This window comes from Oncorhynchus tshawytscha, unplaced genomic scaffold (assembly GCF_018296145.1).
Source record: "Oncorhynchus tshawytscha isolate Ot180627B unplaced genomic scaffold, Otsh_v2.0 Un_contig_6026_pilon_pilon, whole genome shotgun sequence".
Lineage (NCBI taxonomy): Eukaryota > Metazoa > Chordata > Actinopteri > Salmoniformes > Salmonidae > Oncorhynchus > Oncorhynchus tshawytscha.
The window spans coordinates 6,147-26,044 of NW_024609052.1; the positions used below are offsets into that span (position 1 = coordinate 6,147).

The 19,898-nt window shown below is 48.6% G+C and overlaps 1 protein-coding gene across 1 annotated transcript in view; it reads left to right on the plus strand.

Annotated features, from left to right (window-relative positions):
* Positions 1-791: 791 nt before the first annotated feature.
* Positions 792-19,898, plus strand: part of LOC121844155 (tetraspanin-18-like) — a gene marked incomplete at its 5' end in the record, with an annotated part of 40,343 nt that continues 21,236 nt past the window's right edge. Inside the window, one exon of the mRNA XM_042314073.1 lies at positions 792-885. Within this exon, the coding sequence (XP_042170007.1) occupies positions 792-885 (94 nt within the window). The remainder of the gene's footprint in view (positions 886-19,898) is intronic.

Consider the following 19,898-nt stretch of genomic DNA (forward strand, 5'->3'; position numbering starts at 1 on the left):
ACCTGAGGTTGATGATGTGGGTTCCTAGGACCTGAGGTTGATGATATGGGTTCCTAGGACCTGAGGTTGATGTGGGTTCCTAGGACCTGAGGTTGATGATGTGGGTTCCTAGGACCTGAGGTTGATGATGTGGGTTCCTAGGACCTGAGGTTGATGATGTGGGTTCCTAGGACCTGAGGTTGATGATGTGGGTTCCTAGGACCTGAGGTTGATGATGTGGGTTCCTAGGACCTGAGGTTGATCATGTGGGTTCCTAGGACCTGAGGTTGATGATGTGGGTTGCTAGGACCTGAGGTTGATGATGTGGGTTCCTAGGACCTGAGGTTGATGATATGGGTTCCTAGGACCTGAGGTTGATGATGTGGGTTCCTAGGACCTGAGGTTGATGATGTGGGTTCCTAGGACCTGAGGTTGATGATATGGGTTCCTAGGACCTGAGGTTGATGATGTGGGTTCCTAGGACCTGAGGTTGATGATGTGGGTTCCTAGGACCTGAGGTTGATGATGTGGGTTCCTAGGACCTGAGGTTGATGATGTGGGTTCCTAGGACCTGAGGTTGATGATGTGGGTTCCTAGGACCTGAGGTTGATGATGTGGGTTCCTAGGACCTGAGGTTGATGATGTGGGTTCCTAGGACCTGAGGTTGATGATGTGGGTTCCTAGGACCTGAGGTTGATGAACTACGTCTGACTGAGGGGGCTTTTCTATCACGTACTAAACCAGGTAAACAAAACAACAACTACAAAAAACTAGATGTTATTTTAAATGGTTTTTCTCTGTTTCCTCCACAGTGGATGTACTGTGCTGTGAGGTTAAAGGTTGAAGAGCGGCCGGCCACTCGCTCTCGAGCTCCTCCTGAAACCAACCACCTGGAGTCATTAACAGGTACATGATGGTATGGCGCCAGTTCTGTTGCTTTGCAATCAACACCTACAACTACAGCTTATATACAGTCTATATACCATCAACACCTACAACTGTAGCTTATATACAGTCTATATACCATCAACACCTACAACTATAGCTTATATACAGTCTATATACAATCAACACCTACAACTATAGCTTATATACAGTCTATATACCATCAACACCTACAACTATAGCTTATATACAGTCTATATACCATCAACACCTACAACTATAGCTGATATACAGTCTATATACCATCAACACCTACAACTATAGCTGATATACAATCAACACCTACAACTATAGCTGATATACAGTCTATATACCATCAACACCTACAACTATAGCTTATATACAGTGCCTTACAACGAAAGTATTCAGCCTCCTTGAACTTTGCGACCTTTTGCCACATTTCAGGCTTCAAACATAAAGATATAAAACTGTATTTTTTGTGAAGAATCAACAACAAGTGGGACACAATCATGAAGTGGAGCGACATTTATTGGATATTTCAAACTTTTTTAACAAATCAAAAACTGAAAAATTGGGCGTGCAAAATTATTCAGCCCCCTTAAGTTAATACTTTGTAGCGCCACCTTTTGCTGCGATTACAGCTGTAAGTTGCTTGGGGTATGTCTCTATCAGTTTTGCACATCGAGAGACTGAAATTTTTTCCCATTCCTCCTTGCAAAACAGCTCGAGCTCAGTGAGGTTGGATGGAGAGCATTTGTGAACAGCAGTTTTCAGTTCTTTCCACAGATTCTCGATTGGATTCAGGTCTGGACTTTGACTTGGCCATTCTAACACCTGGATATGTTTATTTTTGAACCATTCCATTGTAGATTTTGCTTTATGTTTTGGATCATTGTCTTGTTGGAAGACAAATCTCCGTCCCAGTCTCAGGTCTTTTGCAGACTCCATCAAGTTTTCTTCCAGAATGGGCTCCATCCATCTTCCCATCAATTTTAACCATCTTCCCTGTCCTTGCTGAAGAAAAGCAGGCCCAAACCATGATGCTGCCACCACCATGTTTGACAGTGGGGATGGTGTGTTCAGGGTGATGAGCTGTGTTGCTTTTACGCCAAACATAACGTTTTGCATTGTTGCCAAAAAGTTCAATTTTGGTTTCATCTGACCAGAGCACCTTCTTCCACATGTTTGGTGTGTCTCCCAGGTGGCTTGTGGCAAACTTTAAACGACACTTTTTATGGATATCTTTAAGAAATGGCTTTCTTCTTGCCACTCTTCCATAAAGGCCAGATTTGTGCAATATACGACTGATTGTTGTCCTATGGACAGAGTCTCCCACCTCAGCTGTAGATCTCTGCAGTTCATCCAGAGTGATCATGGGCCTCTTGGCTGCATCTCTGATCAGTCTTCTCCTTGTATGAGCTGAAGGTTTAGAGGGACGGCCAGGTCTTGGTAGATTTGCAGTGGTCTGATACTCCTTCCATTTCAATATTATCGCTTGCACAGTGCTCCTTGGGATGTTTAAAGCTTGGGAAATCTTTTTGTATCCAAATCCGGCTTTAAACTTCTTCACAACAGTATCTCGGACCTGCCTGGTGTGTTCCTTGTTCTTCATGATGCTCTCTGCGCTTTTAACGGACCTCTGAGACTATCACAGTGCAGGTGCATTTATACGGAGACTTGATTACACGCAGGTGGATTGTATTTATCATCATTAGTCATTTAGGTCAACATTGGATCATTCAGAGATCCTCACTGAACTTCTGGAGAGAGTTTGCTGCACTGAAAGTAAAGGGGCTGAATAATTTTGCACGCCCAATTTTTCAGTTTTTGATTTGTTAAAAAAGTTTGAAATATCCAATAAATGTCGTTCCACTTCATGATTGTGTCCCACTTGTTGTTGATTCTTCACAAAAAAATACAGTTTTATATCTTTATGTTTGAAGCCTGAAATGTGGCAAAAGGTCGCAAAGTTGAAGGGGGCCGAATACTTTCGCAAGGCACTGTACCATCAACACCTACAACTATAGCTGATATACAGTCTATATACCATCAACACCTACAACTATAGCTGATATACAGTCTATATACCATCAACACCTACAACTATAGCTGATATACAATCACCACCTACAACTATAGCTTATATACAGTCTATATACCATCAACACCTACAACTATAGCTGATATACAGTCGAAATTCCATCACCACCTAAACAACTAAATCAAGTCAAATCAAATATTATTAGTCACATGCGCCAAATACAACAGGTGTAGTAGACCTTACAGTGAAATGCTGAATACAACAGGTGTAGTAGACCTTACAGTGAAATGCTGAATACAACAGGTGTAGTAGACCTCACAGTGAAATGCTGAATACAACAGGTGTAGTAGACCTACAGTGAAATGCTGAATACAACAGGTGTAGTAGACCTTACAGTGAAATGCTGAATACAACAGGTGTAGTAGACCTTACAGTGAAATGCTGAATACAACAGGTGTAGTAGACCTTACAGTGAAATGCTGAATACAACAGGTGTAGTAGACCTTACAGTGAAATGCTGAATACAACAGGTGTAGTAGTAGACCTTACAGTGAAATGCTGAATACAACAGGTGTAGTAGACCTTACAGTGAAATGCTGAATACAACAGGTGTAGTAGACCTTACAGTGAAATGCTGAATACAACAGGTGTAGTAGACCTTACAGTGAAATGCTGAATACAACAGGTGTAGTAGACCTTACAGTGAAATGCTGAATACAACAGGTGTAGTAGACCTTACAGTGAAATGCTGAATACAACAGGCGTAGTAGACCTCACAGTGAAATGATTACTTACGAGCCCCTAACCAACAATGCAGCTAAAAAAATAGTCAATGTGGAGGCTATATACAGGGGGTACCTGTACAGAGTCAATGTGGAGGTTATATACAGGGTATTACGGTACAGAGTCCACGTGGAGGTTATATACAGGGTGTTACGGTACAGAGTCAATGTGGAGGCTATATACAGGGTGTTACGGTACAGAGTCAATGTGGGGCTATATACAGGGGGTACCTGTACAGAGTCAATGTGGAGGCTATATACAGGGTGTTACGGTACAGAGTCAATGTGGAGGCTATATACAGGGGGTACCGGTACAGAGTCAATGTGGAGGCTATATACAGGTGGTATACAGAGTCAATGTGGAGGCTATAAACAGGGTCTACGGTACAGAGTCAATGTGGAGGCTATAGGGGCTACCAGTACAGAGTCAATGTGGAGGTACAGGGGGTACCGATACAGAGTCAATGTGGAGGCTATATACAGGTGGTACCGATACAGAGTCAATGTGGAGGCTATATACAGGTGGTACCGATACAGAGTCAATCTGGAGGCTATATACAGGGTATTACGGTACAGAATCAATGTGGAGATGTGGAGGCTATATACAGGGGGTACCAGTACAGAGTCAATGTGGAGGCTATATACATGTGGGGGGGATACAGGGTGGAGGCCAGGGGTACCGATACAGAGTCAATCTGGAGGCTATATACAGGGTATTACGGTACAGAGTCAATGTGGAGGTTATATACAGGGGTACCTGTACAGAGTCAATGTGGAGGCTATATACAGGGTATTACGGTACAGAGACAATGTGGAGGCTATATACAGGGGGTACCGGTACAGAGTCAATGTGGAGGCTATATACAGGGTATTACGGTACAGAGTCAATGTGGAGGCTATATACAGGGTATTACGGTACAGAGTCAATGTGCGGGGGCACCGGTTAGTTGAGGGAGAGTTATTAAAGTGACTTTGTATAACAACAGAGAGTAGCAGCGGTATAAAAGAGGAAGGGGGGAATGCAAATAGTCTGGGTGGCAATTTGATTAGATGTTGAGGAGTCTTATGGCTTGGGGGTAGAAGCTGTTTAGAAGCCGCTTTGTCCTAGACTTGGCGCTCCGGTACCGCTTGCCGTGCAGTAGCAGAGAGAACAGTCTATGACTGGGGTGGCTGGGGTCTTGTGAACAGGGAGTACAGGAGGGGACTGAACACACACCCGAGGGGCCCGCGTGTTGATGATCAGCGTGGCGGATGTGTTGTTACCTACCCTTACCACCTGGGGGCGTCCCGTCAGGAAGTCCAGGATCCAGTTGCAGAGGGAGGTGTTTAGTCCCAGGGTCCTTAGCTTATTGATGAGCTTTGAGGGCACTATGGTGTTGAACGCTGAGCTGTTATCAATGAACAGCATTCTCACATAGGTGTTCCTCTTGTCCAGGTGGGAAAGGGCAGTGTGGAGTTTTCATCGATTTTATTTTCCAAAGATTTCACGTTTTCTAGCTGAATGAAAGAAAGTGGGGGTTTATTCGATCGCCTACGAATTCTCAGAAGGCAGCTCGCCCTCTGGCCCCTTTTTCTCTGCCTCCTCTTCACGTAAATCACGGGGATCTGGGCCTGCTCCCGGGGTAGCAGTATATATCGTTCACGTCGGGCTCGTCGGACTCATTAAAGGAAAAAAAAAAGGAATTCTGCCAGTTCGTGGTGAGTAACAGCAGTTCTGATGCCCAGAAGTTATTTTCGGTCATAAGAGACGGTAGCAGCAGCATTATGTACTAAATAAATAAATAAATAAAATTAACAAATAAATTACAAACAGAGCAAAGAAACAAACAATTGTTTAGGAATACGTAAAACGTAAAACGTCAGCCTTGTTCTCCAGCACCATCTTATAGCTTATATAGAATCCATATACCATCACGATATCCAATCAACACCTACAACTATAACTTATATACAATCCATATAACATCACCATATCCAATCACCACCTACCACTATCGCTATAGCTATACCAGTACCATTCCTCCTCATCAAATGAAAATAATAAAAATTGATCGATTCGCCCATTGATTTCAGTTTCCCACCCCATTCCTACAGGACCTGAGAAATATGCCTTCCTGCTTTATAGAGAAGATCATTCTCATTGATCCAGTCATATATCGTATAGATCACTATCATGTTGCTGTCTCTCTCTCCCCCTCTCTCCCTCTCCCCCTCTCCATCTGTCTGTCTGTCCCCCTGTCCGTCTGTCCGTCTGTCTGTCCCCTGTCTGTCTCTCCCCTGTCTCTCCCCCTGTCTGTCTGTCTCTCCCCCTGTCTGTCTGTCTCTCCCCTTGTCTGTCTGTCTCTCCCCTTGTCTGTCTGTCTCTCCCCTTGTCTGTCTGTCTCTCCCCTTGTCTGTCTGTCTTTTGTGTCTCTCCCCTGTCTGTCTGTCTCTCCCCTGTCTGTCTGTCTCTCCCCTGTATGTCTGTCTGTGTCTGTCCCCCTGTCTGTCTGTCTGTCTGTCTGTGTCTGTCCCCCTGTCCGTCTGTCTGTCTGTCCCCGTCTGTCTGTCTCTCCCCTTGTCTGTCTGTCTTTTGTGTCTCTCCCCTGTCTGTCTGTCTCTCCCCTTGTCTGTCTGTCTTTTGTGTCTCTCCCCATGTCTGTCTGTCTCTCCGCCTGTCTGTCTCTCCCCCTGTCTGTCTCTCCCCCTGTCTGTCTCTCTCTCTCTGATTGACTACATTGTTGGGCAGCTTTGAGCCTCTGTCTCCATGCTAGATCAATACAAATCAGAGTGGGTAGATATGTCTGCTCATCACCCCATTCTGCTAGTCTAACGAGTTGATTCATTGAACTATGGCCAGAACTTTGAGCCTTCCTTCAGACTCTGGTTAACTGTCTGGTTCTGGAATGACTGTTCTTCAGACTCTGGTTAACAACTGTCTGGTTCTGGAATGACTGTCCTTCAGACTCTGGTTAACAACTGTCTGGTTCTGGAATGACTGTCCTTCAGACTCTGGTTAACAACTGTCTGGTTCTGGAATGACTGTCCTTCAGACTCTGGTTAACAACTGTCTGGTTCTGGAATGACTGTCCTTCAGACTCTGGTTAACAACTGTCTGGTTCTGGAATGACTGTCCTTCAGACTCTGGTTAACAACTGTCTGGTTCTGGAATGACTGTCCTTCAGACTCTGGTTAACAACTGTCTGGTTCTGGAATGACTGTCCTTCAGACTCTGGTTAACAACTGTCTGGTTCTGGAATGACTGTCCTTCAGACTCTGGTTAACAACTGTCTGGTTCTGGAATGACTGTCCTTCAGACTCTGGTTAACAACTGTCTGGTTCTGGAATGACTGTCCTTCAGACTCTGGTTAACAACTGTCTGGTTCTGGAATGACTGTCCTTCAGACTCTGGTTAACAACTGTCTGGTTCTGGAATGACTGTCCTTCAGACTCTGGTTAACAACTGTCAGGTTCTGGAATGACTGTCCTTCAGACTCTGGTTAACAACTGTCTGGTTCTGGAATGACTGTCCTTCAGACTCTGGTTAACAACTGTCTGGTTCTGGAATGACTGTCCTTCAGACTCTGGTTAACAACTGTCTGGTTCTGGAATGACTGTCCTTCAGACTCTGGTTAACAACTGTCTGGTTCTGGAATGACTGTCCTTCAGACTCTGGTTAACAACTGTCAGGTTCTGGAATGACTGTCCTTCAGGGCGGGGGGCTAGAATAGTAGTCTAATGTTATAGAAGAGAGGACGAGGGAGGGAGGGAAGAGGGAGATGGTGTACTTCTTCACCCCTTGGGGTGCACTGGGAAAAGGGTGCCATTACTTCTTCTGACCAGGGCCCATAGGGTGCCATTACTTCTTCTGACCAGGGCCCATAGGGTGCCATTACCTCTTCTGACCAGGGCCCATAGGGTGCCATTACTTCTTCTGACCAGGGCCCATAGGGTGCACTGGGAATAGGGTGTCATTTGGGACACAGTCATGGCATGTTTCACACTTTGGATCTTAAGTTGTTTGTGACATGTTGATGTTTCTGTTTCAACTACGGGGTAAACATACATTATTAAGTAAAAGTTGTGTAAAGTAGATATATGATTAAGTAAAGTAGCGTCTATTACATATATTAGTATGTAAAGTATATATATTATTATGTAAAGTTGATCTATTATTAAGTAAAGTTGTGTAAAGTAGGTATATAATTATGTAACATTGAGTCAAGTATCGACCTTAAGTAAAGTAGTGTAAAGTATTTATATTATTAAGTAAAGTGGTGTAAAGTATTTACATGATTAAGTAAAGTAGTGTACATTCGTAAAGTAGTGTAACGTATGTATATTATTAAGTAAAGTGGTGTACATTATATTATTAAGTAAAGTAGTGTAAAGTATTTATATTATTAAGTAAAGTAGTGTACATTAGTAAAGTAGTGAACATTATATTATTAACTAAAGTAGTGTACTGTTACGAATCCCTTTTGGCCCGACAGTCTAGGGGGGATGGTAATGAGACCCGTAACATAACTCATGCTAATTATTATTGTTACAAAGTAAAAGTGTGAACGAAATAACCACGACAACAGAAATCTACCATCAAACTCCAGGTTTATTTATAAACACACGGTAATGGGGGAGCAGGAAAAGGGGCTGAGCTGGACCCAAGGAAAGAAACAATAAATATACAAAAACACCCCTAAGCTAGACTAGCCTACTTTAACAACAGCTAACTAACTAACCAAAAATACAGTGGGTGGTCCGCCCAGTTCTAACTAGTGTATTTAACAAAGTTCACCTACGGGTAGTGTATGCCCATGGGCGACTTGTCTTGGTTTCCCCCTCTTCCCACCAGCAACAAACAAACACCATAACCAAAAACAATACTCACAGGTGATGACAAAGTGCTATGGAGGTGCTCAAACAAAAGAGAGGTTAAGACACAAAGCGAGAGTGAAACACAGAGTCCTACAGACATGGCATTTACAGAGAGATTGAGCTCTACAGCAAACAACTGATGGGGTTTTTAAACCAAGGGAAGGAACTGTGATAGGGTAGGAAATAGGAGGAGGTGTGTCTTCTGATTGTTGACTGATTAGGGAGTGATGATTTTCACCTGTGAGGGGAGAAGGAGAGAAAAGAAACACACACACAGGATAACTGTATCCGTAACAGTACATTATATTATTAAGTAAAGTAATGTAAAGTATTTATTAAGTAAAGTAGTGCACATTATATTATTAAGTAAAGTAGTGTAAAGTATTTATTAAGTAAAGTAGTGCACATTATATTATTAAGTAAAGTAGTGTAAAGTATTTATTAAGTAAAGTAGTGTAAAGTATTTATTAAGTAAAGTAGTGTACATTAGTAAAGTAGTGCACATTATATTATTGAGTAAAGTAGTGTAAAGTATTTATTAAGTAAAGTAGTGTAAAGTATTTATTAAGTAAAGTAGTGTACATTATATTATTAAGTAAAGTAGTGTAAAGTATTTATTAAGTAAAGTAGTGTACATTAGTAAAGTAGTGTACAGTATTTATATTATTAAGAAATGTAGTGTACATTAATTTGAGTAGTTTTACATCAGATTAGTAAGTAAATTAGTTTAAAGTGCACAGTTAGTGGTTTACTTCATCACTTTACCTTGGACTCAAGTCCTAATTTCATATTCTAATTTAGCAGTAGTACTTTCGAGTTGGAGATTTCTATGTCAACTCAAGGTCTGCGTGGATCTAAAGTTTGGATTCAGACGATAAACACCAAGCAGATTAAGGCAAGGATTCAATTCAAGGTCTGTTATAGAGCAGCACACTGTAACAGATTTATAAAGGTTATTTACGCGCACTTATTTATAGCACTCATTGGATTGAATCCTGGTCGGACTTTATATGACTGGGAAGAAATCCACACCTGTCAAGTGTGAACAGTCTAGTGATAGGACAGGTTAGGGCAGGGGACAGGTTCGGACTAGATAGGACAGATTAGACCAGGGACAGGTTCAGACTAGATAGGACAGATTAGACTAGGGGACAGGTTCAGACTAGATAGGACAGATTAGACCAGGGGAGGTTCAGACTAGATAGGACAGGTTAGGGCAGGTCTTGAACATAGACCAGGGGGGGCTAAAGATGAGACCAGGGGACCAGGTTCAGACTAGATAGGACAGGTTAGACCAGAGAGACAGGTTCAGACTAGATAGGACAGGTTAGACCAGGGGACAGGTTCAGACTAGATAGGACAGGTTGGGGCAGGTCTTCTGAGAGACACCATCCAACGCATCACTCTCATCAGCCATCTCATCAGAGAGCAGAGCTGAAACAGTTAGCTGAGGAGCCATCTCATCAGAGAGCAGAACTGAAACAGTCAGCTGAGGAGCCATCTCATCAGAGAGCAGAGCTGAAACAGTCAGCTGAGGAGCCATCTCATCAGAGAGCAGAGCTGAAACAGTCAGCTGAGGAGCCATCTCATCAGAGAGCAGAACTGAAACAGTCAGCTGAGGAGCCATCTCATCAGAGAGCAGAGCTGAAACAGTCAGCTGAGGTGCCATCTCATCAGAGAGCAGAACTGACACAGTCAGCTGAGGAGCCATCTCATCAGAGAGCAGAGCTGAAACAGTCAGCTGAGGAGCCATCTCATCAGAGAGCAGAACTGAAACAGTCAGCTCTCCTCTGTCTACTCCTCCCTTCCCTCTCTTCTCTCCATTTGATTGGTATAAATCTCAGACCTGGTGGTGGGGTATCAAGGGGACTGGCAGGGCTGGTGTTGGGGTATCAAGGGGACTGGCAGACCTGGTGGTGGGTTATCAAGGGGACTGGCTGGGCTGGTGGTGGGGTATCAAGGGGACTGGCAGACCTGGTGGTGGAGTATCAAGGGGACTGGCAGACCTGGTGGTGGGGTATCAAGGGGACTGGCAGACCTGGTGGTGGGGTATCAAGGGGACTGGCAGACCTGGTGGTGGGGTATCAAGGGGACTGGCAGGGCTGGTGGTGGGGTATCAAGGGGACTGGCTGGGCTGGTGGTGGGGTATCATGGGGACTGGCTGACCTGGTGGTGGGGTATCAAGGGGACTGGCTGGGCTGGTGGTGGGGTATCAAGGGGACTGGCAGGGCTGGTGGTGGGGTATCAAGGGGACTGGCAGGGCTGGTGGTGGGGTATCAAGGGGACTGGCAGGGCTGGTGGTGGGGTATCAAGGGGACTGGCAGGGCTGGTGGTGGGGTATCAAGGGGACTGGCTGACCTGGTGGTGGGGTATCAAGGGGACTGGCAGACCTGGTGGTGGGGTATCAAGGGGACTGGCAGACCTGGTGGTGGGGTATCAAGGGTACTGGCAGGGCTGGTGCTGGGGTATCAAGGGGACTGGCTGGGCTGGTGGTGGGGTATCAAGGGGACTGGCTGGGCTGGTGGTGGGGTATCAAGGGGACTGGCAGACCTGGTGGTGGGGTATCAAGGGGACTGGCTGGTCTGGTGGTGGGGTATCAAGGGGACTGGCTGGTCTGGTGGTGGGGTATCAAGGGGACTGGCTGGTCTGGTGGTGGGGTATCAAGGGGACTGGCAGGGCTGGTGGTGGGGTATCAAGGGGACTGGCAGGGCTGGTGGTGGGGTATCAAGGGGACTGGCTGACCTGGTGGTGGGGTATCAAGGGGACTGGCAGGGCTGGTGGTGGGGTATCAAGGGGACTGGCAGGGCTGGTGTGGGGTATCAAGGGGACTGGCTGGGCTGGTGGTGGGGTATCAAGGGGACTGGCAGGGCTGGTGGTGGGGTATCATGGGGACTGGCAGGGCTGGTGGTGGGGTATCATGGGGACTGGCAGGGCTGGTGGTGGGGTATCAAGGGGACTGGCAGGGCTGGTGGTGGGGTATCAAGGGGACTGGCAGGGCTGGTGGTGGGGTATCAAGGGGACTGTTAGACCTGGTGCTGGAGTATCATGGGGACTGGCAGACCTGGTGGTGGGGTATCAAGGGGACTGGCTGACCTGGTGGTGGGATATCAAGGGGACTGGCTGGGCTGGTGGTGGGGTATCAAGGGGACTGGCAGGGCTGGTGGTGGGGTATCAGGGGACTGTCAGACCTGGTGGTAGGGTATCAAGGGGACTGGCTGACCTGGTGGTGGGGTATCAAGGGGACTGGCTGACCTGGTGGTGGGGTATCAAGGGGACTGGCTGATCTGGTGGTGGGGTATCAAGGGGACTGGCAGACCTGGTGGTGGGGTATCAAGAGGACTGGCTGACCTGGTGGTGGGGTATCAAGGGGACTGGCTGGGCTGGTGATGGGGTATCAAGGGGACTGGCAGACCTGGTGGTGGGGTATCAAGCGGACTGGCAGACCTGGTGGTGGGGTATCAAGGGTACTGGCAGGGCTGGTGCTGGGGTATCAAGGGGACTGGCAGGGCTGGTGGTGGGGTATCAAGGGGACTGGCTGGGCTGGTGGTGGGGTATCAAGGGGACTGGCTGGTCTGGTGGTGGGGTATCAAGGGGACTGGCTGACCTGGTGGTGGGGTATCAAGGGGACTGTTAGACCTGGTGGTGGGGTATCAAGGGGACTGGCAGGGCTGGTGGTGGGGTATCAAGGGGACTGGCTGACCTGGTGGTGGGGTATCAAGGGGACTGTTAGACCTGGTGGTGGGGTATCAAGGGGACTGTTAGACCTGGTGGTGGGGTATCAAGGGGATTGGCAGGGCTGGTGGTGGGGGTATCAAGGGGACTGGCAGGGCTGGTGGTGGGGTATCAAGGGGACTCGCTGGGCTGGTGGTGGGGTATCAAGGGGACTGGCTGGGCTGGTGGTGGGGTATCAAGGGGACTGTTAGAACTGGTGCTGGGGTATTAAGGGGACTGGCAGACCTGGTGCTGGGGTATCAAGGGGACTGTCAGACAATGAGTCTCAGGTGACCTGCAGAGATTTTCTAAACTCTTAATCTGTTTTCTAAATTGATTTGTCCTTTCGTTCATTCATTCTTTCATTCAGTCATATATCTCCTCTTCATATCTCTTCTCTCAAAACCACCAGATTGAAATGGTTTTGTTTGTGTCCTTTAACTTCTAAGTTACCGCAGATGGGGTTGCCATAATGACGTGTGGTTTGTGAGGAGGACAGTTGTGTGGTTGTGTCTGTTTTAGAATAGCCTACTCTTTTGGGGTGGCAGGTAGCCAAGTGGTTAGAGCATTGGACTTGTAACCGTAAGGTCTTAAGATCAAATCCCAGAGCTGAAATGTTCTCATTCTGCCCCTGAACAAATCAAATCAAATCAAATTTATTTATATAGCCCTTCGTACATCAGCTGATATCTCAAAGTGCTGTACAGAAACCCAGCCTAAAACCCCAAACAGCAAGCAATGCAGGTGTAGAAGCACGGTGGCTAGGAAAAACTCCCTAGAAAGGCCAAAACCTAGGAAGAAACCTAGAGAGGAACCAGGCTATGTGGGGTGGCCAGTCCTCTTCTGGCTGTGCCGGGTGGAGATTATAACAGAACATGGCCAAGATGTTCAAATGTTCATAAATGACCAGCATGGTCGAATAATAATAAGGCAGAACAGTTGAAACTGGAGCAGCAGCACAGTCAGGTGGAAGTTGAAACTGGAGCAGCAGCATGGCCAGGTGGACTGGGGACAGCAAGGAGTCATCATGTCAGGTAGTCCTGGGGCATGGTCCTAGGGCTCAGGTCCTCCGAGAGAGAGAAAGAAAGAGAGAAGGAGAGAATTAGAGAACGCACACTTAGATTCACACAGGACACCGAATAGGACAGGAGAAGTACTCCAGATATAACAAACTGACCCCAGCCCCCCGACACATAAACTACTGCAGCATAAATACTGGAGGCTGAGACAGGACAGCCAGATAACAAGGCAGTTATCCCACGGTTCCTAGGCTGTCATCAAAAAATAAGAATGTGTTCTTAATTGACTTGCCAAGTTAAAACAAGGTTATAAAATAAAATTCCTCAGGTTGACAGAATGACTCTGAAAAACAACAGGCATTGAGGGGGTTTATGGGTACACACAGCATGTACAGTACATCTTAACATTTGACTTTTGGTTTGGCTTGGTTTGGTTTGTGTCATGAGGAAACTCTGCTGTCCCCCGTTTTCACTGCCCACAGAGGTTTTTTAAAGAAGATATTTTTACACTGAGAATTAACGGAATAAAGATGGTTAGATAAAGAGAATGAAGAGAGAGATCTGCCAGGGCCTGAACTGTGTCTCTGTGATGTCGGCCCAGAGTCATAAAGCTACTAGAGGTAGACAGAGACACAGACAGTACGGAGACACACAGTACAGAGTTTACCTCAGGAAAACCCCTTCCCCTCTCTGACACAGACAACAGTACAGAGTTTACCTCAGGAAAACCCCTTCCCCTCTCTGACACAGACAGCAGTACAGAGTTTACCTCAGGAAAACCCCTTTCCCTCTCTGACACAGACAGTACAGACACAGTACAGAGTTTACCTCAGGAAAACCCCTTCCCCTCTCTGACACAGACAGCAGTACAGAGTTTACCTCAGGAAAACCCCTTCCCCTCTCTGACACAGACAGTACAGAGTTTACCTCAGGAAAACTCCTTCCCCTCTCTGACACAGACAGTACAGAGTTTACCTCAGGAAAACCCCTTCCCTCTCTGACACAGACAGTACAGAGTTTACCTCAGAAAACCCCTTCCCTCTCTGACACAGACAGTACAGAGTTTACCTCAGGAAAACCCCTTTCCCTCTCTGACACAGACAGTACAGAGTTTACCTCAGGAAAACTCCTTCCCCTCTCTGACACAGACAGTACAGAGTTTACCTCAGGAAAACTCCTTCCCTCTCTGACACAGACAGTACAGAGTTTACCTCAGGAAAACTCCTTCCCCTCTCTGACACAGACAGTACAGAGTTTACCTCAAAAAACCCCTGAGGATTTCCAGTATTGCACGCTTTTCCCCTCTCTGACACAGACAGTACAGAGTTTACCTCAGGAAAACTCCTTCCCCTCTCTGACACTGGAGCTGAACCAGAGTCACAAATGGCTCCTATTTTCTATAAAGTGCACTACTTTTGACCCCTCCAGGCTCCGCTCTTTATAGGGAATAGGGGCAGGGGCGATCGATCAGAAGCAGTGCACTATGTAGGCAGTGAAGAGTACACCGTTAACGTGAGGGAACGTAAAAACCTCTCAAATAAAACTCTGATCTGGATCATGTCAGTCGGTGGCCAAAAATATGCCACGCTTGACACTATATAAACTAAACCTTAAACTATAACCCAAATAAACTCTTGAGGATTTCCAGTATTTCCGTTGATTCTCCTAGTCTGGCGTAGCACACAGATGATTGTTTAACCGCCTTGTTATTATCATACTGCTCTCAAGGTGGAGAGAGAGAGAGGATCCTTTCATCAGACTAAAGAGCAGATAAGGAGTAGTGGAGAGATAAGTGGATAGGATGCAGATAATGGAGAAGGTGGAGCAGATAATGGAGGAGATAGAAGTGAAGGAGGTAGAGGAGATAGTAGTGAAGGAGGAGGAGAAGGAGGTGTAGGAAGAAGCTGATTGATTTTAAGAAAGATATTTTTAATTTTACCCCTTTTTCTCCACAATTTCATGGTATCCAATTGTTTTAGTAGCTACTATCTTGTCTCATCGCTACAACTCCCGTACGGGCTAGTGGGGAGAGACGAAGGTTGAAAGTCATGTGTCCTCCGATACACAACCCAACCAAGCCGCACTGCTTCTTAACACAGCGCGCATCCAACCCGGAAGCCAGCTGCACCAATGTGTCGGAGGAAACACCGTGCCCCTAGCGACCTCGTAAGCGCGTACTGCGCCCGGCCCGCCACAGGAGTCGCTGGTGTGCGATGAGACAAGGATATCCCTACCGGCCAAGCCCTCCCTAACCCGGACGACGTTAGGCCAATTGTGCATCACCCCATGGACCTCCCGGTCGCGGCCAGTTACGACAGAGCCTGGGCGTGAACCCAGAGTCTCTGGTGGCACAGCTGGCGCTGCAGTACAGCGCCCTTAACCACTGCGCCACCCGGGAGGCCCTTAACCACTGCGCCACCCGGGAGGCCCTTAACCACTGCGCCACCTGGGAGGCCGTGTTCTGATTGATGAAGGAAATCTGAATCCAATGTTCTCTGTCCTGTGAGAAAAAACTTCCTGTATACGCTGCACTTCTTCAAACTCCACCGCTAGCCACCTCCTAGCCTCCCCCAGCCCCACCGCTAGCCACCTCCTAGCCTCCCCCAGCCCCACCGCTAGCCACCTCCTAGCCTCCCCCAGCCCCACCGCTAGCCACCTCCTAGCCTCCCCAGCCCCACCGCTAGCCACCTCCTAGCCTAGCCTCCCCCAGCCCCCCCAGCCACCCCACCAGCTAGCCACCTCCTAGCCTCCCCCAGCCCCACCGCTAGCCACCTCCTAGCCTCCCCCAGCCCCACCGCTAGCCACCTCCTAGCCTCCCCCAGCCCCACCGCTAGCCACCTCCTAGCCTCCCCAGCCCCACCGCTAGCCACCTCCTAGCCTGCCCCAGCCCCACCGCTAGCCACCTCCTAGCCTCCCCCAGCCCCACCGCTAGCCACCTCCTAGCCTCCCCCAGCCCCACCGCTAGCCACCTCCTAGCCTCCCCCAGCCCCACCGCTAGCCACCTCCTAGCCTCCCCCAGCCCCACCGCTAGCCACCTCCTAGCCTCCCCCAGCCCCACCGCTAGCCACCTCCTAGCCCCCCCCACCTCCTAGCCTCCCCCAGCCCCACCGCTAGCCACCTCCTAGCCTCCCCCAGCCCCACCTCTAGCCACCTCCTAGCCTCCCCAGCCCCACCGCTAGCCACCTCCTAGCCTCCCCCAGCCCCACCTCTAGCCACCTCCTAGCCTCCCCAGCCCCACCGCTAGCCACCTCCTAGCCTCCCCTGGCCCCACCGCTAGCCACCTCCTAGCCTCCCCAGCCCCACCGCTAGCCACCTCCTAGCCTCCCCCAGCCCCACCGCTAGCCACCTCCTAGCCTCCCCCAGCCCCACCGCTAGCCACCTCCTAGCCTCCCCCAGCCCCACTGCTAGCCACCTCCTAGCCTCCCCCAGCCCCACCGCTAGCCACCCCTAGCCCCCCCAGCCCCACTAGCCACCTCCTAGCCTCCCCAGCCCCACCGCTAGCCACCTCCTAGCCTCCCCCAGCCCCACCTCCTAGCCACCTCCCAGCCCCACCCAGCCCCACCTACTAGCCTCCCCCAGCCCCACCTCCTAGCCACCTACTAGCCTCCCCAGCCCCACCGCTAGCCACCTCCTAGCCTCCCCCAGCCCCACCTCTAGCCAGCCCCAAGCCTCCAGCCTCCCCCAGCCCCACCTCCTAGCCTCCCCAGCCCCACCGCTAGCCACCTACTAGCCTCCCCCAGCCCCACCTCTAGCCACCTCCTAGCCTCCCCCAGCCCCACCTCTAGCCACCTCCTAGCCTCCCCCAGCCCCACCTCCTAGCCTCCCCCAGCCCCACCGCTAGCCACCTACTAGCCTCCCCCAGCCCCACCGCTAGCCACCTCCTAGCCTCCCCCAGCCCCACCGCTAGCCACCTCCTAGCCTCCCCCAGCCCCATTGCTAGCCACCTCCTAGCCTCACCGCTAGCCACCTCCTAGCCTCCCCCAGCCCCTCCTAGCCTAGCCCCCCAGCCCCACCTATTGAGGTGGCTAGCGGTGGGGCTGGGGGAGGCTAGGAGGTGGCTAGCGGTCGGGCTGGGGGAGGCTAGTCGGGCGGGAGGGTGCCAAACATACCCTCATAAAACTGACTATCCTACCAATCATTGACTGACTGATCCTTGGCGATGTCATTTACAAAATAGCCTCCAACACTCTACTCAGAAAACTGGATGTAGTCTATCACAGTGCCATCCTTTTAGTCACCAGAGCCCCATATACTACCCACCTCTGTGACCTGTACGCTCTCGTTGGCTGGTCCTCGCTACATATTCATCGCCAAACCCACTGGCTCCAGGTCATCTATAAGTCTATGCTAGGTAAAGTCCCGCCTTATCTCAGCTCACTGGTCACCATAGCAGCACCCACCCGTAGCACGCGCTCCAGCAGGTATATTTCACTGGTCATCCCCAAAGCCAACTCCGCCTTTGGCCGCCTTTCCTTCCAGTTGTCTGCTGCCAATGACTGGAACGAATTGCAAAAATCACTGAAGCTGGAGTCTCATATCTCCCTCTCTAACTTTAAGCATCAGCTGTCAGAGCAGCTTACCGATCACTGTACCTGTAGGCCCTGAAGAGGTTTGGTGTGTGTTTCAGTTCGTTTCTGAGCAGATATGAATTTGTTCTTTAACTGACTTGCCTAGTTAAATAAAGATAAATGAATAAATAAGGAGTCTCTGGATTGGTGAGCACAGCAGAATCTATCAGGGCTAGTGACAGAAACACACACACAAACCACACACTCCATAACATGGGTCTATTGAAACCACACACGCCATAACATGGGTCTATTGAAACCACACACTATAACATGGGTCTATTGAAACCACACACTATAACATGGGTCTATTGAAACCACACACTATAACATGGGTCTATTGAAACCACACACGCTATAACATGGGTCTATTGAGCTCTACACCTGAGGGAGGGACAGTATTGTGCTGTAAACTGCTTTAGGGAACAGCAGGATGCAGGACTATTGAATTATAATGGAACTGCTCCTCTCTGAGGAGGAAGAGGAGGAGGAGGAGAATAGAGAGGAGAGGAGGAGAAGAGAAGAGAGGAGGAGGAGAGAGGAATGAGAGGAGAATAGATAGGAGAGGAGGAGAATAGAGAGGAAGAGGAGAATAGAGAGGAGGAGGAGAGAGGAGGAGAATAGAGAGGAGAGGAGGAGAATAGAGAGGAGGAGAGAGAGGAGGAGAATAGAGAGCAGGAGAATAGAGAGGAGGAGGAGAGAGGAGGAGAATAGAGAGGAGAGGAGGAGAAGGAGGAGAGAGGAATGAGAGGAGAATAGATAGGAGAGGAGGAGGAGGAGAATAGAGAGGAGAGGAGAAGAGAGGAGAGAGGAATGAGAGGAGAATAGATAGGAGAGGAGGAATGAGAGGAGAGGAGGAGAGAGGAATGAGAGGAGAATAGATAGGAGAGGAGGAATGAGAGGAGAGGAGGAGAGAGGAATGAGAGGAGAATAGAAAAGAGAGGATGAGGATGGAGAGGAAAGAAGGAAAGGAGGAGAGAGGGGGGGAGATAGTGAAGGGAATTATTTCTGTCCATCTTCTATTTGGCAGTGTGAAATCGTCCAGCTGCCCCTAGCCCTATGTTAAACAGGAACCACAGCTGCAGAGTGGGACACTGGAGTTCTGTGCAGTGTGTGTGTGTGTGTGTGTGTGTGTGTGTGTGTGTGTGTGTGTGTGTGTGTGTGTGTGTGTGTGTGTGTGTGTGTGTGTGTCTCTGTCTCTCTGTGTGTGTGTGTGTTTCTCCATGTATTGATGTGTGTGTGTGTGTGTGTGTGTGTGTGTGTGTGTGTGTGTGTGTGTGTGTGTGTTTCTCTCTCTCTCTCTCTGTGTGTGTGTGTGTTTCTCCATGTATTGATGTGTGTGTGTGTGTGTGTGTGTGTGTGTGTGTGTGTGTGTGTGTGTGTGTGTGTGTGTGTGTGTGTGTGTGTGTGTGTGTGTGTGTGTGTGTGTTTCTCTCTCTCTCTGTGTGTGTGTGTGTTTCTCCATGTATTGATGTGTGTGTGTGTGTGTGTGTGTGTTTCTCTCTCTCTTTGTGTGCGTGTGTCAATAAACCCAAATTCCCCAGACACTTATGAAAAAAGACTTCACTTCATTACCCAAAATCCCCTTTAAAGGACATCAATTACCCAGAGTGCTCTACTCTGCCCCGGCCAGTCATAGCAGAACTGGACTCCACAAACAAACACACACACACACACACACACACACACACACACACACACACACACACACACACACACACACACACACACACACCATTTAGTTAAATAGACTAAGACCAGCAACACAGGTCAGACAGTGTTCAGATAGGCAGTAAATACACTCAGCTGAGTGCCCACTGAGGACTAACAATAGGGGTGTATGTAGCAGATAGCACCCTATTCCCTATGTAGTACCCATAGGGCTCATAGTGCACTATACAGGGATGGGATGTACCCAGGGAGAATCGGGTTTCATTTATTGCTGGTGTGAACAGGGAGGGCAGACAGACAGCACACTGCCTATCTAGGTCAGACAGACAGCACACTGCCTATCTAGGTCAGACAGACAGCACACTGC